Source organism: Ictalurus punctatus, chromosome 21 (genome assembly GCF_001660625.3).
Source record: "Ictalurus punctatus breed USDA103 chromosome 21, Coco_2.0, whole genome shotgun sequence".
Taxonomy (NCBI): Eukaryota; Metazoa; Chordata; class Actinopteri; order Siluriformes; family Ictaluridae; genus Ictalurus; species Ictalurus punctatus.
In genome coordinates, this window is record NC_030436.2 from 2,116,188 (window position 1) to 2,141,710 (window position 25,523).

General features: G+C 43.0%; 1 protein-coding gene across 8 annotated transcripts in view; it reads right to left on the minus strand.

Annotated features, from left to right (window-relative positions):
• eif4g3a (eukaryotic translation initiation factor 4 gamma, 3a) overlaps window positions 1-25,523 on the minus strand; it is a 65,122-nt gene that overhangs the window by 19,979 nt on the left and 19,620 nt on the right. For 4 of the 8 annotated variants that reach the window (XM_017450498.3, XM_017450493.3, XM_053674026.1 and 1 more), the window contains 15 exons: window positions 21,953-21,985; window positions 13,760-13,942; window positions 12,903-13,026; window positions 12,575-12,693; window positions 12,021-12,137; window positions 7,463-7,556; window positions 6,600-7,295; window positions 6,303-6,388; window positions 5,621-5,852; window positions 5,163-5,287; window positions 3,968-4,087; window positions 3,667-3,822; window positions 3,149-3,346; window positions 2,890-3,036; window positions 664-900 (listed from right to left, as the gene is read on the minus strand). In XM_017450498.3, coding sequence (XP_017305987.1) covers window positions 664-900; window positions 2,890-3,036; window positions 3,149-3,346; window positions 3,667-3,822; window positions 3,968-4,087; window positions 5,163-5,287; window positions 5,621-5,852; window positions 6,303-6,388; window positions 6,600-7,295; window positions 7,463-7,556; window positions 12,021-12,137; window positions 12,575-12,693; window positions 12,903-13,026; window positions 13,760-13,942; window positions 21,953-21,985 — 2,667 coding nt within the window. The remainder of the gene's footprint in view (window positions 1-663; window positions 901-2,889; window positions 3,037-3,148; window positions 3,347-3,666; window positions 3,823-3,967; window positions 4,088-5,162; window positions 5,288-5,620; window positions 5,853-6,302; window positions 6,389-6,599; window positions 7,296-7,462; window positions 7,557-12,020; window positions 12,138-12,574; window positions 12,694-12,902; window positions 13,027-13,759; window positions 13,943-21,952; window positions 21,986-25,523) is intronic. The other 4 variants (XM_017450497.3, XM_017450495.3, XM_017450494.3 and 1 more) reach the window with 4 other exon arrangements.

Consider the following 25,523-nt stretch of genomic DNA (forward strand, 5'->3'; position numbering starts at 1 on the left):
AGCTAGAATATTTCCTAATTAAAAACGGTTACACGGGACATGTACTACGCATCGCGTGCTAACATCACTGTATAAAATTAGCCATTTGAGAAGAACCAAAGCTTTAGATGCACCAGTTGTGTTTTTCCACTCCATTCCACAGTCACAAAGCAATCGTGGCAGGCGACTGTGATTGGCTAAATGCTGAGCTCGACCACTCCAAAAGTGTATGCTTTTCCCCTTGGGATCCCAGATGATTCACCTTAATTCGCATAAAATTATATTTTTGACATTTGTATTCGGGATACTGAATTTTTTAAAATCTGAAATCTTAGTGTTAACCCAGCAAGTTCAAAACAAAGGAAAAAAAAACAAACAGATAAAATGTAAAATGTATTAATACGTCAGGAAAACGATGCTGATGCTGGTTAGAGCACATTTTTAAACTGCTACTCTAGCACTAAAGGTACTGTCAGTGTGTTAGTACAAAGATTCCAGCAGGTAGTGCTCCAACACACACCTGCAAATACTCTTGAACAACAGCAGGTCTTTTATTCCTTCTACACAGCAACAGTATTTCCCTCACCAGCCCCCCCCCCCCCCCCCCTTCAAGCAGACGAAATAAACCTTAGCTTGTCACGTTAACTGCACGTTTCTGACCGTTATAAAGCACCGAAGCGTTACCTTGGCCTTCTCGAAGTCCAGGTCCTTGCCGATGGTAGTGAGAAGCCTGCAGAGACACTCGAGGCTCTCGTCATCATGGTTCTTCAGCAGCTTCACCACACAGTCGTGCATGATGGCCTCCGTTAGCATGCGCAGCTTGAACAGCTCACCGATGAACTTGATGTTGCCAGTGGAGCGCCGTCTCGCTTTGTCCTTCGCCTCCTCCAGCTCCTCCTGCAGGCGGTCCTTCTCGATGGTCTGGGAGAATAAATAATAGACGTGTACGAAGAAAATATAAGAGTTGATTGAAAAGAAAAGAAAAGGAAAAAAAAAAAAAAAAAAAAAAGGAGGGAAAGAGAGTCTCTCAGACCCTGTTCACATGTGGTCTATTTATTTATTTATTTATTTACATGTGTGTCTACATTATATCCAGATAGGAATTATCCACCTAAAATGCACCCAAGGATAATTTAAAAATATAGTTAAATGCAATTTCATCAACACACTGCAGGAGGATTGCAGAAACCTTTTGGCTACATGTTCAAGTGTAAACACACGCATCTCTCTAAGCCACACAGGACAACCAATACATCATAAGACAAACACATAAGACTGCTACCTTACTCGGAGTCTAAAGAAACTGAAAAACATTTATTTTCACTGCAGTGTCGAACCAGAAATGAAGAAACAGGAAGTCTGATTTCACTCTGGCCAACTACTACAAGTGTAAATGTGTGTGGTTACAATCTAATCAGGAAACAAGCCTGGGGCGTGAAACATGACTTGTCCAGGTGTAAACAAAGCCAGAGGCAATCGTTCATTTTCCATGTCCGTGTGCCACACCGAGCACGGAGCAAGAACGTGACATCTGAACTGAGATGATCTTAATTCTACGTTAAAGCGACGATTCAAGAGGACTGGCTTGAATGTTTCCTCAGACTAATCTTGCGGTGCGTGTGGTCTGAGGTTTCTTCACTCAAAACTTTAGTTCCTATCTGCAATTAATTCTACTTTACTGTCCGACATGGAAAAACGGAAGAAAAACCCCTAAATCATTCATACCCCACGTCTCAGTAAATGTGTATAGACATGAGGAAGAAAAATAAAGCTGAGAATGAAGTAGCAGTGATCGTTGGTGGCTCTACTGCGCATACGTAGCTAGTATAGCTTGCTTTGTTTACCATCGCAGTTCTCTTTAAAAGCTATATGGAATTACGACAAGTTCTCATTCGATAAGTCCTCATCAAAAGATTAATTCATTCAAAAATACTGGACAGTGCACGTCCACAGAAGGACAGCGGTATTCTTACCTACATGTTAAAATCAATAATAATCGATCATGAAAATGGTCGTCGGTGAAACTCACGAATAATCGTTCGTTGAACAATCGACAAGAGTGATTAGCTACCTGTTAACGTGAACCGAGGTTAAGTGTACTTACCCACAATTCACAGTACATGTCCCGAGTCCACGTAGTAAGGAGTATTAAAAAGGAGTCGTATCATGATTAAAGTTTCCCTTTTATTTGGGTGTGTAATGAATCGGTTTAATTGCACGTATAAGATCTGCAAAGTTACAAAAGCTCAGTCTCCCACAAAAGGGTTTATTCTATCTAACAGAGCACTGCTCCAGACCTGCCCAAAACGCGTCGTTCGGAACCCAGATATTACATCCGCGAAGGTCTACGTAACAGCGTGAACCATTAGCGTAATGCAACCCAAAGGCGTCCGTGAAGAAAGGCGGCGAGGCTTCGGCGAAGTGCCTACGCACACGGCATAGTTTTGCACTTAACAACGCAGAAGAACGTCATCTCTGAAAGGTAAGAGTTACAAAATAAAAAAACGGAAGCAAATTTCAGACACACGCGTGAGTTTTTTGACCAATCACAATGCGACAGGTCAGCTGACCATGCAGAGCACTCTGGGCTTTTCGAAAGGAGGGGCTTTGGATAAATCGGAGCGTCCCAGGCAGCATGGGAATAGAGGTACCGCAATGATGTACAGTACACAAGTGACGATGCGTGTTTTTTGTTTTGTTCTTTAAACATTAAAGCATGTTAACCTATTCTATTACACCCAATAAACAAAATCATGAACATTTAAAAAAAAAATAATAATAATTAAAAAAAATCATGATCTGACCCCTTTAAAAGTGTAGTAAAATGGCTAAAGATCAGACATGTTCCCAAAAAAAAAATACATAAAAAAAAATAAAGGACATGATATTAACTAACGATAAGACACATACTGATGTCGCACTGTCGAGCTCCTTCTGCTTCCTCTCGAACACAACATCGTCCATTTTGTCCCTTTCGAATTCTTTCTGACAGCGGTTCAGCAGCAGCTTCCGGAAGTTAACAGTAGTGCCAGGTTTATCCGCCATCGGCACCTTCAGCTGCAGGCACATCAAAACACAATTTACAACCTTTCCTTCTAGACGCCGGACACAAAAATGACATCGGTAAGGGAAAAGAAATGAATGGATCATGCGGTCATGAAGATCGTACTGTCGCCAGGCAGTGGCACATGTTGGCATAAGCTACAGAGAAACTGGGCTCGTCGATGGCCTTCTCAAACACCAGGTCGATGACTCCTTTAAGCCTCTCCTCCGTGTTTATGGTGAGGTCCGTCACCTGCTTCATCAGCTGCGAGAACATCTGGGGCGTCAGTTTATTCAAGATGCTGCGCACCTTCCGGAACAGATCCTGCCACAGAGACGTGAAAACAAAACGTCACTGAAATCAAACAAAAAACAACATTGACAGGCAAAACAAAGCACTCGCTCCTTAGGAAGACAAAACAAACCACGAAAACCTTTGAAGTACCGAGGGAAACCCCATTTTGGCTTTTTGTTTTTAGGAAGGAAAGAGAAAAAAAAATAAAATAAATTTAACACCAGTAGTGTTCTCCCAGTTCACGAGAAAGAAAACATGGATGTCTACATTAGCTGTATGTTTAGATTTTGAACTTTGAACTTATTTCAGTTCTAGTACTGAATGACAAGTAGTTTATTGGGTGTGTCTACCTGTGTTTTCTGAGTTTCCAGGTCCTCTGGGAGCGATTCTCTCTTCATGCCGGGCTTCCAAGCATTCTCAGCCTTTTGCAGCTGCACCTCATGAATCACGGAAACATTCATGATGATCTTGCGAGGCTGGGGCCGCCAGACAGGCAAGCTGAGGAGCTAACGATGAGGGAGGACAGCAATGAGCATAAGTGTACTTGAGTAACATGAATCAATAGAATATTTATTGTGACATGGACATCATGTAGTAACATGGGCTGTGTGTTAAATAAAATAAAATAAATAAATAGCTTGCATCACTCACTGGTGCTCCCCGTCCTCCTAGTAACTGCCTGCTAAAGTCAGCAAACGCTGGGGTGAAGTCAGGCCCTCTGGACAGCACCCGTGAGTCCACTGGCCTTATTGGTAACTTGGTTTGGTTAATCTGAAACGAGACCATGTGACACCATGTCTTTACCAGCAGGGGGTACAGTGAGCATTCTACACCACACCGTGCCAAGTACAGCAATCCCACCAGAATCTGATCCTTATACACCATCACAGGACACCGGACACCTATTCGAGTTTAATCCACATATTCACCAGAACTGTTCTGGAAGCTTGAAGTATCGTCAAAGAACATCGATCTACAAGTCTTAGCACGGCACCTTGTAGATGTAGCGATACATTCTTACCAAACGCAACAGCAGTACGGTCAGGAGCCGCCACACATGCAAAGCGACATCTAAAACATACAAACGCAAATAAAACTGAAACAAACAAACAAAAACAAAAAAATTCTAGCAGGTGACCGAATGAACCCAAACTGATACTTCACTACGTCCGACTGCTGTGCCGAGACTCGAGAGAGTAGACTAGCATGTGAAATCATATATTACACATAAGCAGTGTGTTTATTCTGCCTCCTGTGTTTCGCCCAAGCTCACAAATCACAGCCAAGCGTGACGTAACCTTAACGCGACTTTAATGGGAACAGGATGTCCGAGGGTTCTGAACCGAGTGTGCCCAGTGGAGACGGACATGAACGGTAGTTCGTTCGCTGCAGGCTCATTTTTCAGCCGGCAGGAAAAGGAGGGACCTTGTACATCGCAATGTTGAAATAGAATGCATAAACGCAAAACAAGCACATTTTTCCTAAAATGCGGGACAACACATAAGCAAATGGAACGGTGCTTTAACAGATTATAAGTAAAGAGAAGAAAAGCACAGCACCAGAAACCACTGCTGTTGTTCTATACTAAAAGTGTACATTATTATTCCTTATGTCAGTGGGGAGGCTTGGTCACTTTTTACTCTAACTGAGCTCGAGGAAGAGTCAAGGGAAGCTACACCAAGTGTCTATGGGTTATAAGCAGGTTGGTAAAATTAAAAACAACGACGTGACGGATTTCAAAAAACGAACAATACGACTCCGATAGACTGACTAATACGAGCCCAAAACGATTCAGCGCTTCAGCTGAGACACTGCAGGGAACGTCTAGATTTCGTCAAGCACTCACCTTATCCAGAACGACATCTGTGATTTGAGGTAAGCCTTCAGGCTTCTGCACACATGCTGGCATGAACTGGAAGCCTAGCAGGAAGTCTCGGTCATACTGTCTTTTCCCATCAGGCTGCATGAGCGCTGAAACAGATCGAGACAGCAAAACTGCGATTTCGCCATTGCAGAAATGAACACAAATCAAACAAGCTCTGCAATACTTGGGGGAGCTTGTGATTTTTCAAAATTGCCGCAGATTTGGGCCAAGAAGCGTCACGTGACATCATTACGACGCACATTCGGCCAAAGCCCTCTTCGATTCAAATCGAACCTCTTTGGCCGCAATCATCACCAACGAAACTCAGTGAAATCCTGCACGGACTGTTTAATATTAAAACAATAAGCCAATTTTTATGTCAAAACCAACAACTGGGACTACCTGAACTATCCTAAGCGGAGTGTTCGTCGTATCTTTACCTTCCTGTATGGCTAATAAAGGCCCTGTCGAGCCATTCGCCTCCTCCGGAGTGACCGCATCACCCACGTGCTCGGGTTCAAACACGTGGCCGTCTCCGTTTTTCAGCAGCTCCGTTTCGGTCTCTCCGTTCTCCTCTGGAAAGCAAGCCGGAGCTGGAGAGAAGCCATTTCTCATCTCCGGGGCCGGTCTACAGATCTCTTCTCCAGCCGAGCCATCGGTGGTGGACTCCTCCTAAACGATTAAAGAAAAGAAGAGCTTTCAAATGGGAGACATTGAGGGGACCTTAATATATTAGAGTAATATAATATACTTCTTCCTACTATTGGCTATAGCACCTGTGAAAAATGTGGAAGTGTATGATGTCCGTTCAGTTAAATTTACAAATCAGAATTGAGAAACCGCTACCTGCCTATCCATCAACACTATCAGTTGCCCGAGACGTCCAGATTTAGCTCTGTAAAAGTTATGCCTCTCGTTAATTCTGCTATTGGACGAGCCCACGCAAGTTTTTGCGGTGATTAAGTAGAATTTAATTGGTAATTAAACTTATTCAGTCCACCTTTAAATACTTATCTGGGGCAGATCTGAGGCAGAGGTGTCAAAGAATATCTGGACTTGTAAACCTATAACAACAGTTTCCATGTCCTTACTGATTAGAGTGGAACACCACCACCTACACACCTCGTTTTCCTTGTGTAAAGGATCCACAGCTGAATTCTCTTCAATTGTTTTTGCGCAGTCCTTTGGTGCAACAGAAGCAGCTTGTGCTAAAACAGAAGCAAATGATAAGAGTTAGTAATTATACTGCATTATACACTCTAGTAAAACAACCCAGAAACACCACAGCAAAGCCACGGAGGTATAGAAGTGGCATGGGTGGTGCTTTGGCATAAATAGCCTCACTCTCTTCATATTCAACCACAGTACTGCAGAAAAAGTGCCAGCCAGGACACAAACTGATACAGAAACGGGCCGTACCTGTTGCAGTTATTTTTCTGGAATTAGTCGGATTGTGTGTTTCTGCGAAACCATCAGAGCTCTGTGCTGTCGTTTCAGCTTTGAGGTTGACATCGTTAGCACCACGGGCCTTGCCTTGTTCGTGCAGGTCACTGCTGGGAGGCTGAATTAATAGAGGCAGGCCAGGGGGTGGCGCTAAAGGACACATGGTATTGGAAGGTATTAAGGTGGTTGGGCTGATTGAAATTTGGCTCACAGGGGCAGGGAGCTCTTCCTGGATCACCTCTACTGAAACCGGTGCTTCATTTTGAGCCAAAGGTGAGGACGGAATGCTGGTCAAGGGAACTTCTTGTGCCTGGATCTCCTGCTCACAGCTCGGGGAAGGTGGAGGTGACTCTGATAGACCGTTAACAGCTTTTCCTGGAGAAGGGGAGGAGGCCGTGGGGCTGGGGGTAGCTTCTGGAGGAGTTTCTTCTTCCACGGGGATGGGGGATCGAGCGACAACAGTGGAAACTGTAGACAGCTCTTCCATTTCGCCGGCAACTGTCGAATTGCAGGTGCTGAGAGGAAGAGGCAAACTAGAGGGCATTCCAGGTTTCGTGTGAGATGAAGAGTCTGATGTAGGAGGGGTTGGGGTTTCGCTTCTTTCTGTGGAAGATTCTGAAGGTCCGGGAGATGAAGATTTATGGAGAGCAAAATCAGCTCTGGGCTTGTCCTCTAATACATAAAAATAGGCGAGATTACATTTATAAAATCATAGATAACCCGAATAATTTTCATATTTAGACTTATTTCATCTGACACTCGGTCAACTAATTGCTCTGTATTATTCACATCCGTGTGGTTATGAGTATGGGGAGAAAGGGCAGGAGAGTGTAGCATACCTAAGGTGGGTTTGCTATCTGTAGACACAGGACTGAGTCTGTAGGGTGGATCCATGTTGTAGTATAACTGCTCTGGTGTCTGACTGGCACTTCGCTGCAATGCACACACACCAACAGATGTTAGGGTATAAACACATTAGGACAGACATACTTATGAAAATGTCTCTGGTGGTTGACGGTTGTCAATCAAACGTCTCTGGGCGATATGTGGTTACAAGGTTTGCCCGAGGATAATACCTAGCTTCGAGATTAAGATTTCTCACCTACGGAGAAAAAGGTGTTTATATTTATATAAATAAAATAAAAAAGGCAGGGAGTAAATGGCATAAATAAATAAATAAATAAATAGATAGATAGATAGATAGATAAATAAAGAGTTGCGGTACCCAGTCACCTATTTTAGGAGAAATCCTGCATGCAAACATCAGGAATAAGCCTAAAGGGTGTCCAGCCCCAAGTCCAAATGCAGCTCACAGACAGATGTTAATTGGCTCGTGGTTTCTCTCTTAGAAATGTTCGATAGGTGGAGCACCTGCCAACACGTTGCACTTTTTCTTTTCACCAGCCAGTGCCAGCAGACCGTGTTAGTTAAATTACAAGAGCCTTGCACTACACCTGCAAATGAATTTACTGAATAATATTTAGTCATGACTACAGACAAAAAGTGCAAACTTAACAGTTAGAAAGGGGGATTTCAAAAGAACTGGCAACGAGAATACTTTTTCCAATGAAAGCCATAGCAAATGCATGAACGTCAAGCAGCTGGGAGCGGTTCTGGCACAAGGAACTTCTTATTCAGAGGATTACTAGAGCTAATAAGCGGCGATGCTTACAACCACTAAGCATGGAAGACGTTTCAGAAATCCTTGAAGGAGTCTTTAACTGGTGTTGGCTGCAGGATTATGGCCAAAATGATAATCCCGATTATTTTGATCAATATTGAGATCTCGATTATTTATCATGATTATTAGTTGATTTTAGTGACAACGTATTTTTATTGCACTCTCACATTTATTAAGTTTTCTCATGCCACAATATAACACACAAGTAGCATGAGAAAACTTGATCTGGTCAGTTATAACAGGATTTAGGAACATGGTGTGAGCCATGACACATTAATTTACCTTCTGATAAATTACATTTACTATTTTCAGTTAATTTTACAGACTATATGCAAAAACAACCGTTAACATGTTCACCTTGTAAACAAATACAATACACCTCAATGTTCAGTGTTTGCAGTCTGCTCCTCTTAAATGTATTTAAAGCTAGACTATTAGACATTTTCCACTGTCATGGTTCTGGGCTGGAGTCAGTTCTGGAACCGCTCTGTGTATATTGTGTATATATCTGAATAATCTCATATAGGATGTGATTGGGTGAGTTCATTTACTCATCAGATGCAAAGCGCTTTAGTTTAATGGTGTTCATTAGGGAAGCTCCGATCAGGATTTTTACAACCGATACCGATCCAGATACCGATCTTTTTTTGATTAAACTTTAACCAGGAGGTCTGTCATAAACAGTTAAATGTAAGCTCTCTGCTCATGGTCACTGTTAATGGAGTTAAAATTATAGCAATGACAAATACTGTTGGTTAATTAATAAATAAACAAGCATAAAATATTTATTTTTTAATATCTTAAAAACAATAGAGAGTCCTAATTAAGAGCAGACTATCACAAAAATGATCCATATTAGGAAAAAGGCTAATAGCCTTCTAAGGAAATATCGAACTAAGCTTAATGTCAAATTGATATTAAATGCAACCCATAGTAATTAAACATCATTTCATTTCTCATTTTATATATATTTTAGGAAATTGTAATATCCATATTTTTTTTTAATATTAAATGATTTAGTTATAACCAAGAACATTTTCTGTCTTTACATTTTAGTAGTTTTATTTTTGTTTGTTTCAGTTTTAGATCGGTTCCCCAGTACAGTGTCCATGTCTGCTTGATAATTGGGGGGGGGGGGGGGGGGGGGGTGTTGAAAAACATGGAAACTGGAGTTTACTTTTCTAGTGATATCTGGCAACCGTGAGTTTAAATGGAGTGAATCAGAGTTAGTGAAGGAGAGCAGCAGTGAACAGTATGTTTACAGACTGAACAGTTGCTACTCTTGCTTATGATCGGTGAGGAATTATTTCATAAAGAAGTTGGAATTAAACTGCTGTGTCTACATGAGCAGGTGAAAGTTCAGGTCATTTTGCGGGATCAATAAAAGATGGCGGTTGTGATATCGGGGAGTTGCAGTAGATGATGTACAGAGTTACTCTTGTCATCATTATGGCTTCTCTGCAGTATTTACACACTTGTTTGGTTGACTGAGGAGATGAAAAGCAGTGCGAAAGTAACTGTTGCTTGGTATAGATGCAGTTTGGACTTCCTGTAGTTTGTAAGCACCGGTGCGAATAAATATTTATTCACAGTCGAACAAAATACTTTTCAGTCACAAACGCGAGTGAAATGGTTGCACTGCAGAGCCCCGAGTTTAATTTTTTTACCCGTTTGGCGTGATGACGTGTAGTGCCACTTAGCAACATGTTAATGCCATGATTTCTCCTCGCGCAAGCGCTGGAGCTCGAAGCGGAGCTGGCAGCTCGAGGGCTAAAATGCTAACTCCGTTTCGGGGTTTTGGCACTACAAAATGACGTCATCCCTGCACCACTCTATGGTGATTCACTAAGTGTAGGAAGCGCTTGATTTGATCTGCAGCGGAGTTTTAGCGGAGGACGAACTTTAAACCTTAATATCGCAGTCAATCATATTCATTTAATCGTGGGCCGTCAAAATCATAACCCGATCGATATCCGATTAATTGTGCAGCCCTATGTAGACTTTCCTAAAAGCTGCTCGGGGGGAACGTGCTGAAAAGTTGCAGCACAGTCTGGTATAACTCCACCATTCTGAATGCAAGACTAAGCAGTGAATCGTCAGAATAGCACAGAATCAACGGGAAAAATTATACATATACACACACACACACACACACACACACACACACACACACACACACACACACACACATATATATATTTTTTTAAAAATCTTCGCGCTCTCTGCATAACCAGGGTTTCCACATACCCCAAACATTGGTATCTACCTTTTGGAAGCAGGTACCAGTTCCTCCATTCCATCACACACAAACAGATGGAGGAACAGTTTCTATCCCAAAGCTGTTAAGCTGCTTGCCTCCACCCACATACATGCTGAGCATTAAAGCACAGATTGTTGCAGAATTGCTATTCGCATGAATGCTGTGACTTCAGTGTGCAGCGACATGAACAGTTTCTCAACTGTAATATACTTCTTATTGTTCAGCAACATGCTTGCTGTGACTTTCTGCCTTTAATATTACTGTGATCAACAATATAGTTTACTTCTACTATATACACTACCCATAACTATATCATGCTTACTGAGAGTCACCAGTACTACGGAAAACGCATTATTCTGCCTTTATATTATACAGCTTTATACAACAGTGCAGTTGAATGCTTGAATCTGATTGGTCAGAAGATTCAACCGCACAGGTCAGACAATAGTTCGGGCTGTAGCGTGAATGGTAAGTCAACATTAACGCACTCATTCCAATACGTCATTGCTCCTATAATAATAGCTTATTACACAGGGATTTGTACAGCAGACGGGCCAAATAATATAAGAATAAACAGATGTGCCATTGTTTAACAAAGTAAAACCGATAGAGGAGACATTTATTTCACCTTTATGGAAGAATCTCATTTGTAAGTGCTTTGAAGTTTATCGTGGCTATAACACAAATGAGAACAGAAACTACCTTGTCTCTAGGACATCCCACAATATTAAATCTAACTATAAAATGCTTTGTAGACATTTTATACATTAATAAATTAAACATTGCAATCTTTGGCAAATAACTGTAATAACCACTGGGTAGTGGTGGCTTGACGGTTGAGGCTCTGGGTTACTGAACGGAAGGTCGGGGGTTCAAGCCCCAGCACTGTTGGGACCTTGAGCAAGGGCCTTAACTCTCTCTGCTCCAGGGGCGCTGAATCATGGCTGACCCTGCGCTCTGACCCCAACTTCCTGACATGCTGGGGTACGTGAAGAAAAGAATTTCACTGTGTTGCAATGTGTATGTGATTAATAAAGACTCATTCATAAGAGCAACAAAAAACAGTCCACACCATGGTGTTGTATGAAAATCATCTTTGGGGTTGGGGGCAGGGCACTCAGATTGCGCGTCATGGTGCGTCCCTACTCCCCCCTCCCCCTGGCGTGCATTATTTTTGTATAAACAGCACAATCAGTCGGGTTTTATTCCTTATTCATCACTCATTATATATATCCCCTATGATGCATTTACTCTAAACTTTACACTGTCGATACTACACTGTCTGTCCTTGGTCTGCATTTTAATATTGGGTCTCCGCTGTGCTGCCTGTGCTTGTTGCTTAAATGTGTGGGGCGAGTGATTAAGCAATTTATTTAGTCTACCAGTGTAATGACAACTCACAGTTTCCTTTGCCAAGTAGTAGTGAGAAAGCCTGTACAGGAGGAGTCCTTCCTACCTGAGGAGGGGTGGGGGTGGAGGAAGGACGTCCCACAGGGGGCGTGGTATTCCCGCTGCCAGCCATGATCTCTTCTGTAATGTCCTTCCCACCTTGGTTGGGGTCCCGGATCCTGATCTGAGGGGACGGAAAGAGAGAAAGCCCAGACATGATTACGTAATTCATTCCCCTTTCTATGCCTTTATTGTTCATATCAAGTTAAAGTTATTCGCTGTACTACTACAGAAAACTGGTTCGATGATTGTCTTTAATAAATAACACTCGTTTACTATTAGCCTTTGATCCTGTGGCGCGTCTAACGTTCGTGTTCCTGCAAACGAACTGTTCCTATAGAAACGATAACATAACATATCTGAATGGCCACTGATTATACTATAAAGCTGTGGTTTGAATTATAGCTGGATCTACTGTCGTAGCTGCTGCTATAGATTCGAGAATTCGACAGCACTGTGATAAAAAAAAATATTTAAGCAGCTCTAAAGTGGTGATGAGAAACCCATTTTAAACTCTAACTGGCTGGACATGATCGAGTGAGTGAGTTGTGGAACACTCACTGGCTTCTTCTCACGCTTGGTTGGCGGAGGCTGCTGTGGCGCTGTAGGCACTATAATCGGGGCAGAGGAGGGATACACCGTCTGGCCTGGAAAATACGCCGGACCCGGAGCAGCTGTTGCTTAAAGAGAGGGAGAGAGAGGAAAAAAAAAAAAAAAAAAAATTAGTCACACCATTATTTCATGAGTCACTGATCAAAACAGCTACTGAGGAGATCATTCTGGAATGTGGTCAGATATCAGTCAACATCCGATGAGCAGAAAAACAACTGCACGTGACTAAAACCAGCTGGGTGTGAGACTGAGGAATGAACTGGAGTATATACTGTACTTTTGCACCAACCGTAGGGTGCAGGGTATTCTCCAGGGCCAGGACCAGGGTAGAAGGTTCCAGAGGCAGGGGGTGGAACGGAGAATTGCTGCGGAGGTCCAACGTAGGGTGAACTGTGTCGATACTGAGGATTAAAAAGCGAGATCACCGGTTAGCCCACGCCTATACATCTACTCTATTTCAATTATAAATGGCCTGCATAAAAAGTCAATTACCTGATGATGATACTATATCTACAAGAGCAGCAGTTATACAATACGTGGATGACATCTCCCACACTCATTTGTTTCTAGTTTCCACAAGCTATTTGAACTACATTATGTACTAGTGCAAGAGCCTGCCCCTCCACTGTAGGAATAAGTGTACAAGTTCAATCGCTCCTACTGTTGCTCTAAACATGATCTCATGCTGCGAGGACATGCGAGTGAAGACGGAACCTCCCCAGATATCACACACATCAATCACGTTTTGCTGCATTACTTCATTTTATCTAAAACATTCACCAAATATTTATTTTGTTGTCATACAGTTTATGTCTGTAATTTATTTGAACCTACCCTTACTCTGTAAACAACAGTGAATAAGATACTTATTTAAAAAAAGAAAAAAAGAAAGAAAAAAAAGAAACCCAACAACAAAACATTAGATAAATGGTGAATCTGTAGATAGATTGTATGAAAGACCGGTGGGAATCTGGGATTCAAATAAACTGCACACAGTTCTTGTCAATGACATGTACGTAAACAAACAAACAAACAAACAAACAAACAAATAAATAAGCCCATAATGATTAAAAGACAGCTCTATAGCAGCATTATACAGGCAGACAGTGCTCAGAGGGGATAGGGCTTGGGTACCTGGGGGATGTAGTATTGAGCCGCTTGCGCTGAGGGAAAGGGCATGGGAGTCATGGTCATCATGATAGTTTGATTAGGGGGATAGACGGCAGTGGCTGTGGGGGTCTGGGGGCCGGGCCGGAGTGAGGGAGTGTTGGTGGGAAGAGCAGACCGAGGTGTCTGCATCTGAGCCCTGTGCAGGAACTGTAGTGGGGAAAGAAAGAGAGAACAAAAGAATATCAAACAAGCTGTTCATCTGAAAACATCCAACTGTTTCAGGATTAAAACAGTCTCAACACTGAATTAATTGAATGGCTTTGAGTTTCCATTCAGACCTTCACATCCTGGCTGAAGAAGAGAATAAGCATTGTACTTCATCTAGTGCTCAGAGTTGGATTAAGCACATGCAGTGAGGAGTCTGACCTCTGAATAGAAGTAAACTAATTCCAAAAGCAGAATCGTGTCCAAGTTATCCACTAATCTGAATCGACCTGGTGTTTCCTTGTACGATGCCCGCTCCTGTTGGGAGCCGAATTAAAGTTTGACAAATATTTTGTTGTTCACGTTAATGTTTTGTACAATATAAAATACATGCAAATACATCTAGAATGCAATTTCAGGGCAAGTACTACATTGTGAAACAAGTAAATCATTAAATCATTCATTCTTCTTCACAGCGTCTTTACCCTTACTAAGCTTCTGGCGTCATGTACAAAATAGTGCATGCCTGTGGGGATCATGGTAGTGCACATGTCTAGTTCATAATGCGAAAAAATCCTAAACAAAAACTGTTTATTGTTTTTTTTTGTTGTTATTATTAGCATCTGCTAGACATTACTCTGGTATCAGAGTCCTAGCAGCCAATTAATATGGGTTCCAGATTGTAAAATTAAGACAAATTCGAATTAGTGCTATCATCATCATCATCATCATCATCATCATCATCATCATCACTAGAACTATTCGTGAAAATCAACCCTAACATTATTTGTTTACTATTAAATGTTTATTTGAACCTTGCCTACATGTCATTTAGATATTATCTTATTAGCCTAATCTTTACTTTCTTTCATGTTTATTCTACTTGTACTGCAATGAACCTCGTATTCCACACAGGAGGAAAGAAAATCTGCCTTATCATCAGTACATTATCTGATTCATATGGCTTAAAGGCAAGTGGTTGGTTTAAAAGGAGTGGCTTAGACACAATTAAAAATATTTATGCCCCGAGAGGTTTAACCCAAAAACAACAAACCTGGCAACCTCCGATACATGAAGTGAATAAGCCATCCAGAAAATCAAGTTAAGCACCCACTTAACTTTCCTTGCGTGTCTACTGACTATCGAGCATATGTCTCGATCTCTTTTAATAAAACCCCTGGTGAATTTCCACCGTAAACATCTAAAAAACACACAAAACCTTGTGGGAGAATGGAATGATTTAGAGCCTGGAAACAGCTCTAGCTATGTCAATACTGGAGGGAAAAATCTCACATCTCTAGGATTACCCTGCACTGCAAATATTTCCTCAACAAACCCAGCCAATGAGGGCGTCAGCTGAGCAACTTCAACTCCAGAGGTGACCCTTTGTGGCTCGCCCACATTCTTCCCGCTCTCGAACACGTGGGAACCGTGAAATTACCTTCTTCCCCCCCTCACCTTTGACACCAGACATACGTTACTTGAAACGGTATCAATCCTCCCAAAGCATAATGAGCCGAACAAGTAAACGGCCCAGTGGTGGGTTGGTGCAGTGCAGGGGTGATCCCAACAGCTGGAAGACAAGGTTAATCACCATGAAGAATCCGTATACTGTATATAGTCATTAGGAAGGGAATATACCCATCTTTCTTCAGTACCTACATTAGTCATGTGTGTGGTTACATGACTGACTGGGGTGCCGAGTTATGTTCAATTTATTTATATAGTGTTTTTAACAATTATCACAAGGCAGCTTTACAGAGAGCCAGATATAGACTTAAAGATGGATGCTTAATGAGCAAGCCAGAGGCAATGGTGGCAAGGAAAACCTCCCTCAAGATGACATAAGGAAGAAAACTTAAAGGGCGCACTCACACTAGGCCCAGTTGCCTTGTAACATGCCCAAGCATGACGGTCCCCCTTCCCCATTGGCCTGCAATCACACTGCACTTAACGTGCCGCGCCCGAGCACGCTTGTGTCATCACGACGCTAGTTTCGTTTTGAAGAAAACAGGAAGGAAAGCACTCTCGCACAGCGTGATTGACTCAATCATCGTCACTTTATTACACTGGGTTCACACAGGGGCTTGTACCAAGAATTTCGTCCAACGACTCACAGAGAGGCCACTTCACATCGGCTGACTGTCCACTCGATCGGAGTTCATCACGTGTGGCCATATATTTCCTCGCAATTTTTTCCTCCCCACTTTAACCCGGCACTGAAAGGCGGTCCAGTTGAATCCTCCGTCTTTAAACTTTGCTGAAAATTGAAGAAACTCTTGAATTTCTGTGGGTGGTTGACAACCGTTTCTTAATATAGTCCTTCCAAATTTGGAGAAGTGCAGCCATTTCCTCATCTGTCCAGAACATCCTTCCTTCAGCATAAGCGGCCATGTTGAAGAGCACGATTTGTACAGAGGCCTGTATTCGGAATTCACGAACGGGGAAAAGAAAAAAAAAAAAGGGCAAGTGAGCCCGGAGCGATTTGGGTTCACGATGCATGTTTTTAGCAAATAAGCTGAAAGCTCATCTCCCAATATGGTCTCGGTTCGGTTCGCTTTAAAAGGGTCCGGATTCGTTTGGAGTGTTCACACATGGGCCAAAAATCCAGGGAACCATTCTAAGACCCCTGAAAAGGACAACAAGTGTGAAAACACCCCAAGTTGGACACATCTTAGAGGTGTTTATAGCCTCCCAGATGGTGATGACACCACAACATAAGTCTGGAGGACTGGCTTCATGCTGAGGCCTGGATACTCCCCGTCTTCAAGCCTTTATACCGAAATCAATGGCGCAGCTGATCGGCAGAGAGCAGCGAAAGATAAATACACAGAACGAGTACGTGCATGCGTGTCTACGCAGGACAGGAGTCGACCTGCACTTTTATTGCAGCAATTACATGAGCCTCTATAAAGCCCATGGGATTAAAACACTATCATCGTCATATTCAAAAACGTTCAGGCCGGATTCAGGAAGCGGCAGGCTAGACAGCGTTTCAAGACGGAAACAAACTAGTCTTGCCTCCTTGGAAAAGGTAACTTCAACCATCTGCTTAATCGTGTTGATGGCAGAGCTGAAGCACGAAAGGTCATGGGTAAAAGTCTCCTAAGGGCTTTCCTCATTCTGCGCATTTCAAAGGGACTTCGATGGGCCAGAATCCTTGCGCAGTATTGAGGCAATAAAAAGAGAGAAGCTGGTGGGATAAAGGGCACAGAGGAAAATCAATAAAGATCTGTGTGCATACACACACACACACACACACACACACACACGATTGTGCAATCACACTGGCACCAAGTCACCCCGGGTAAGTTTGATAGCCTTTTAGAATATTAGGCAAGTTGTTTATCCCCAACAGGAGCAATAGCTCACTGAATCCCCTGCTAGCAGAGAGTAACGGAGAACAACAAACGGACCTGTGCAGTGCCGGACACTGCGGACTGAGTGACAGTGCTGATGGTCTGAAGTGTGTGTTGCTATTAAAGAACCATGAGTCATATGTGCCAACAGAAGGGAAAGCACAACCAGGGGCTAAACACCCCTTTGCACTGGTGGGTTTCTATGCATGTGCGTGCGTGAGAGCCGATGAGATACTACCATGACTCATATACATCTACACCGGAGAGAGCACAGCAAAAATCTATAAAAATCCTCCCTGTCCACTGTGAGCAAACGCAAGATTGTGGGAGGCAGACGTGTGTGTGTGTGTGTGTGTGAGATCTTAAAAGTACAGATATGACATTTTACATGACAATGTGTCACACATTATTGTTCTGTCGTCATGTGAGAGCCAGCTGATAGGGAGACACCATTACTGTTTACAAATTTAACTTAGCTCACAGCTAATTATCATCATTATTATTCTTATTTTTTTTTACCGGTTTTGCAAAACTATATTTGTAAACATGTCGGACGTTGTTCCCAGGGTTCCATTCAGCAAGCTTACACGACATAACCAAACTGAAAAGTGCGTGTCACGTGCTATCTAACATTAGACTATTAGTCAGGTCAGTCGGTTATACAAGAGCTAGCAAGAGATTAGGAGCCGGTCAACAAACGTCACATGTACAGCACGCTGGAAGTAACGACTCGTCGCTATAGACCTGTCGTGGATCCAGCGTGCAGTGCCTCAGAAGGATCCTTTTTCAGTTAAAGTATAAATAAAAATATAAAACATGTATATGACTGCCTTAATCTGGTGAAGCATAGCAGAAGTCGAGCGGGTCGACGTGACGAATACCAAATCGCCTGGTAAACATCTGGCTACGTCGGCCATTTTTGGCCGACGTTGGCTATTTTTATTAGTCAGACACGTTATATTAACAGCAGTCGGTATCGATGCACTTAACAAGCTGACTGGGCCGTGAGTTCATTTACAGTAAGTAATGAACTCACGTAAGCACGGTGTAGTTGTCACTTGACTTGTCGCCTTGCTACGGTGTTCAATGCAGCCTTTAGGTGCTATATGTTGAAGCGGAGCGACATGATTCAGCAGCAACTCCCCAATCCCGGTTCTGACCTACATTCACCAACCCTCTGCTGCTTCGACATCTCACATCATGTCGGTTTCAAATCTCCTGCAAGTTGCTGGTGTTGACAGGTTGTAGAGGAGGCAGGCGGGAGCACACTGTCCTGTTGCACAGATGTCAAACTCCACCACGGATCCCGCAAATGAAAAGACAAGTAAGGGGACACCCGCTCGGAATTAGCCGGAAGCGTCAGATTTATTTCAAGATCGCTAAAAAGGGTGTTGCAGACTGTAGAAATAGCCTGCGCGATGTTGAAATCAGCATGAAGCAAGCCGGTTAGACTAGAGAGCACTCGTGTGACTTTGGGCTTAAGTTATAGTAAGAATCAGCAGAAGGATCTAAGGCAGTGCTGATTACAGGTTCTCCAGGGGTCGTTACATAAGCGATAATCACGAACATCCTTGAACCGGCCTGCTTTTGCAAGAACAGGAAATGAGGAAGAAAAAAAGTCCCACTGGTATAATTATAATGGGAGACCGTGTGTGTGTGTGTGTGTGTTGATGTATCTGGTTGAACAAGAAAGGGAGAAAGCTTGTGCGTGTGCCACGGAATGAAACCGAGAAAAGCACGGGCTTCTTCTTACATGGCAAACAAACATAACCGAGTCGGATGAATGAAATTTCCGATGCCTCTGCGGCATTTCCTCTTAGACTGACTTGTGCATCTGCGGGAGAACACGTCATTGTTCCTCCTCCATCTGGCCTGCCCCCGCCCACCCCACACACACACACAGACCCGGAGTGCATGGTGCCAGTGTACAGGCTAACGCCGCCTTGCTGGCACTCAGCTCGGCAGAACTGTAATAGCCAGACAGTTTGAAGGTGCAAAAGACTGATTCGTCTGTGCTGGGAAGGTTAAGATGTTCTGCTCTGTGCTGACAGAACGTCTAATCAACTTTGCGTCCATTTCTGTCTGATAAAAGTCCCTTTCCTGCATTGCAGAACTGTACGTACAGATCGACTGGAGGACTCGTGAAAATTAGGATCTAATTAGGATCTTCTTAGGATCTAATCCGAGGAGTAAGAAGGGTGAAAGTGCTATTGCTAGGAGAATTTTAAGATCCGGTCTTTTGAAGTGTTGACATCTAATCGTTCATAGCTTAAATGGCGATCCCCACTGGACATAAATACACAACTACAGAGGAGTTGAAAGAAAGAAAGGACAGTATGAAGAGCAGATTTGTAATCAACCTGACTAGTCTTGATAAATTGGTGTGACCGGTGATGACTGTTTTATATCTGGCCATTTTACACACCGCGGAAGAGTTACAGGAAATGGAATGGAAGATAAAATGTCATTACTATCACTTTAATTGGGTCATTTTCAGTGGAACGGTCCAAGATTTTTCATGGCCACGTTATTAAGGAGATCTTGTTGAAGGGTGAACAAATTCGTTTCATGACGCCAACTACTGTCCGACATCCACCCAAAATGTGTCATACTTATCCGTACAGCTCACAAGGTGATTTTATTTTTAAAAAAAAAACCTTTAGTGTCGTGACTTTAGATCACGGCACGCTGCTCACTGGTTCAGACGGTTTTTTTTGCGCTAGGCACTCGAGTTTCGTCATGCTTTGGGGCTTTCCTTCTCGAGATGATGTTTTGCTTTAAGGGAGGTTGATAAAATTACACGACACACATTGCTTAGTCAAACTCATGCAGTTATTTACACTGAAGGTCAATTAATTTTCTTATTCCAATACAAAGTGGGGGAGAAAAACCACATGTCCGCTCCCTCGGTCATAAAAGCAGAGACACGGCTGCTCCACTTGTTTACGCGTAAAGTTGTTTTTGTTTTTTTTTTAGATCAAATGAACAGAAGAGCAACCTGACCACATCGAGTCATATCCAAAATGGATGGACTTCAATAAGCCATTATGTTGCGTACTGATTAATCCTTAATTCCACATCAGCTGTAATCCATCCTTACAAGCACAGGAGTTAACGGCTGCACGTCTGTCCTGTCTCACTGCTGCCAACTTTTGTTACTTGAAACAGTCGGAGACTCCCGGGATAGCTGCGTATGCTCGGTGTACATCCCCGATGGGTGGAAATCCGTCATGTCTGCACAACAGTCCCATACGGTGCGTCATATATAATGAGTGCTTGTGAACGGTACACAGAGGAGCAGAAGCAGGTAGTGTCGGTCTTCGTTGCCTCATATCTGTTCATCACGCAAGTCGCTTTGAACGACAAGTAGCAAAAGGTCTTCGATGTTTGATGCTCAAGGACACATACTGATGCCTCGTGGAACAATACGGTGTGACGTAGAGTTTCTAGACATTTCGTACACTGAGGAGGAAAAAGCATTTCAAATGCTTTCAGATAACTGATTTCCCGCTATGGCCGTGCTGAAGAAATGCAGCTTTGTGAATTCTTACGAAAGCCTAACAGTTAAGGAAGTCTGCTTTCAGCCACAATGCAATCAACATCCTCTTCTGATGTCCAGACAAGTTTATAGAGCAGTTATCTGCCCGAGCCGAGCCGTTTGTCTAGACGTGTTTTCATTTAAGACGATGACTACGTTCACATGCACGTCGGCATTCGGATATTTGTTGGAGTTGGGAAATGTGCGGATTAGTATCGAGTCATGTACGCGCCTCGATTCGGTTCAGATGAAGACGCCGTTCGGATTTCACAAGTTCCGATTGCCACCCCTGAGATATGTCCATTTCAATCGGAGATGTGTTGCACGTAAACGCCTTCTTCAGAAAACTCGCTGAAAAGCCATATGCGCGCATGTTCAGTCTGCAAGGAACTGCGGGTAGTAACGGCGGCTTCTTGAACCTCCCAGGAAACAACGGCGAGGAAGGAAAAGTGCACGTGTAGATCGGCATACTTACAACCACCACGCATACAGGAACATCCTGATGCTTGCGCGCATATAAACATCGCATTCGGAATAGAGCTGCAACCTGAACAGAGACCTTAAAAGGAATTCCATGTGCATGTAAATGTAGTCACTGGAATAAACACGACCGGGCTCGATGTTATAGGAAAATAATCAACGCCACAGTTGGTGTGAGGCAAACAGGGTTACTGTTACCACCCCGGCGTTGATTATTTTCCAATAACAGCATGTCCCGAAGCGTTTTATTTCTTTTTACCACATTTGTCAACACCTACAAATTAAAAAATGATACATTGTACTTTTAGCCTTTTATAGTTACATTTAATGATGCGGAACACCCTTGAGAGAAGCAAGTTCGTCTTAATGAATAAATTAAAGAATACATAAAAATTTTATTATCTTTTATATATACACAGCTTGTCAAGTTATTGAGAAACTGGAAAGACACCCTCATGGCAAAAAACAAAACAAAAACCCTTCACTATATCAATGATTATACCTTTAAATAACAACACAATCTGCTTATTATTAGTCTCGGTGAATGAGCGGTTACTATAGAAACAATAACATTAGAACAAGTGCATTAATGTAAAACCTGTGATTAGATTTACTGTGGGACGAGAGGGACGTTACCTGATGGTGGGCGGGCCGAGGCCCTGTCACAAACTGGTGGAAACAGAGCGATGCAGCGGCAGTCATAGAGAAAGAGAGAGAAAGAGAATGAGAGATTAGCATATCAGAGAGATACACACTGCATAGGAAAGTGACTGTGCTGCCATTTAAACACGTTCAAAACTGTGACGGAGCGGGGGGGGGGGGGGGATTTCGGTCGGGGCAGGGGAGGGCTGCGCTTCCTCCCACACGTACGAACACACTCGTCAGCAGTGCAGACGGTTCTCTTGGTGGATCTCGGCATGGTGCTAATGAGGTTTGTATCTGACAGCAGAAGGAGAAGCAGCCAGAGACACATGGTCGATTCCACACAACAGAAAGGATTTCCGTCACACGTTCCAGATCAGAGGTGCTAAACACAAGCTGAAAAAAAAACAGTCACTGGCTCTTCTTGTGGTTTCTGCTGTGAGTACAGATTTCAGAGGTCGTCGCTTATTACCACTAAACGTATTACAATTAATTACCGCAATATTCCTGATCGTTTCAGGAGTTTAAAAATAAATAAGAATCGAGAAATGTGCTCTGCCATATGGACCGGTTACTGTAGGGGTTTCCAAATACTGCGCATTACTGCAAAATACACTCATTACAGGAACAGAATAGACGTGAAACATGGTGTTCAACACCCATCTAAAGCAAGAGGCGCATTCAGTGCGTTTACACGGACAACAATAATCCACTATTAACCCGATTAAGACGATACTCTGATTAGAAACTAGCATGTAAACAGCCATTTTTAATCACCTTAATCTGATTAAAGTCACACTCGAAGTGAACACTAATGGAATTAAGACGTGTGGAGTATTCCTGTTTTAGTCGCATTATGGAGGTGTATTACAGACATGTACACACCTTAAGCACACTATTAACGTCGTGTGAGAGTTTTCGCCGCATTCTGCGACAGGACACGATCACACACGGCAGCGCTCAACCGTTTTACGGCGAACAAGAGAGCACGGCTGCGTCCCAAACCGCGTACTTGCCTACTATAGGCCTGTAGTGGGGAAAAACGCATGCATCTCGGCTACTATACAGACGGTTTGGGACGCAGCCCACGGCTTCAAGCAGTCGTCTATTTGCACGTACAGCACGACAAAATCAACCGCACTTGAAGCTTCCGTAAATTTTATTTTATTTTAAAAACACCCAAAACTGTATACGGTACCATAACGAAGACCAAATGTCGATACGTGAAATTCTGGAGGGACGTCGGACGGCGTGGGGCGGTGACGTAATGTCGTGTGCCGTTAATCTAATTATGTTCTATAACACGTAAAACGGGTACATGACAGGAGTATTCTAAAAGCGACTCATGTACACACCTTAATCACGTTATCACCTTACCCAGAGTAAGGTCCATAATTAGATCACTGCTGTCCATGTAAACGTAGTCACTGTTGCACATAATGGGTTTTGAAAATCATATTTTCTGCATCTTGTGCAGTGGCATTAAATTAGTCGACATCTTTTCAGGCATACCTCTAAATTAAGGTTTAAATGGTAAATGGTGCACTCATATAGCGCTTTACACTGCGTCTCAATCACCCATTCACACACACACACACACACACACACACACACACACACCAATGGTAGCAGAGCTGCCATGCAAGGCGCTAACTTGCCATAGGGAGAAACTCGGGGTTCAGTGTCTTGCACAAGCACACTTCGGCATGTGGAGTCACGTGGGCCGGGAATCGAAGCTCCAACCCTACGATTAATGAACAACCCGCTCTACCACCTGAACCACAAGCCACCCCATTGGTTTACCCCTCGCACTTGCGCAAAAAAAAAAAAAAGAAAAAAAAGAAAGAAAAAAAAAAGGGGGAACTAAACTGTACTTTTCCTTGATCCTGACATGGTAGCCTTTAATTTGTGGATCTATTATACCTTTAAAATAAATAAATAAAATAAATATTATAAATATACACACACAGTATATTTTTAGTATGTATATATATATATATATATATATATATATATATATATATATATATATATATATATATATATATATATATATATATATAATAATAATATTATTATTATTATTATTATTATTATTATTATTAAGTACATAATTGGACTGTGATTACCTGTACAGAGTGAAGTTTTAAAATGTACACTAAGCTTGTGTGATACTCGTTTTTCCCCTGACCCATTTTAAAGTAACTGCAATAAACTATTAAATCATCCAGGAACATTAGCCTAACGAAAGACAGGACAGAAAATGATGGAAATGCCCATTTCAGTCTTGAGGAGAGTAGGAGAGGGCGTAACGTTGTCAGCTGTGAGATGGTGAAAGCCAGGCTCGATGGAGGGTCGTTAAGTGATTCTGGAGTAATGAGCGGTAAACAGTATAAAATGTCATTCTTTTATAAATCGCTTCACACGGCTGACATTTTCTCTGCTGATGCCGCTCAGTCTTAGGTGAGAGACTGAAAGTCAGAATAAATAAATAAAATGAACCATTAGTATATTTGTTACAATTATTCCAAGTGGTAGATCTGACACTTCATTATTTAATCGATTGCACATTTCATCCTTTGGGGTTAGAATCGCAATCCCCCTCCCCCGCCCCCTCCTTCATTTACTTGTGTATTCTCCATTTACCAAGACAAAGTGGAAAGGGGTGGGCCTTCCAGAAAGTCGGAAAACACCTTCTCGGGTGTTCATAATATCATTACATCGCACAAGCCTAATGTACACAACATGCACCTTTCTAAGTCATCCATCCATCTTCTATACTGCTTACTCCTTTTCAGGGTCACGGGGAACCTGGAGCGTATCCCAGGGAGCATGGGGCACAAGGCCCCATGTGCCGAGCCACAGGGTACCATCGCAGGGCACAATCACACACCCATTCATACACTACGGACACGCCAATCAGCCTACCATGCATGTGTTTGGACTGGGGGAGGAAACCGGAGTACCCGGAGGAAACCCCCGCAGCACGGGGAGAACATGCAAACTCCACACACACAGGACCACGGTGGGAATCGAACCCCCGACCCTGGAGGTGTGAGGCGAACATGCTAACCACTACGCCACCATGCGATCAAAAGGTACAAACGCTGTACACTTGTGTGTAACGCCCCAGAAACAAGACATGGTACGGTTCAGTACAGAGTGAACAGGCTGCATCAGCTGCCATTATTACCTTCAGTCGGACCAGTCACTGCGCCCTGTGAAGCAGGTGGTGCGTATTTGGGCTCGTTCATGACAAACGGACGTGCATGTTCAAGCTACATGCTACATGCCCTTGTGGACACCTGCCCATCACACCCATATGTGCATTTTGAACATCCCTTTCCAGAACTAGTCCCCTTTTGCTGTTAGAGCAACCTCCACTCTTCTGAGAAGGCGTTCCACTAGATATTGGAGCGTGGTTGTGGGGATGTGTTCATTCAGCCACGAGAGCATTAGTGAGGTCAGGCACTGAGTTTGGGTGAGGAGGTCTGGGGAAGAGTCAGTGTTCCAGTTCATCCCACAGGTGTTCATTAGGGTTGAGGTTAGGGCTCCGTTACCGCTT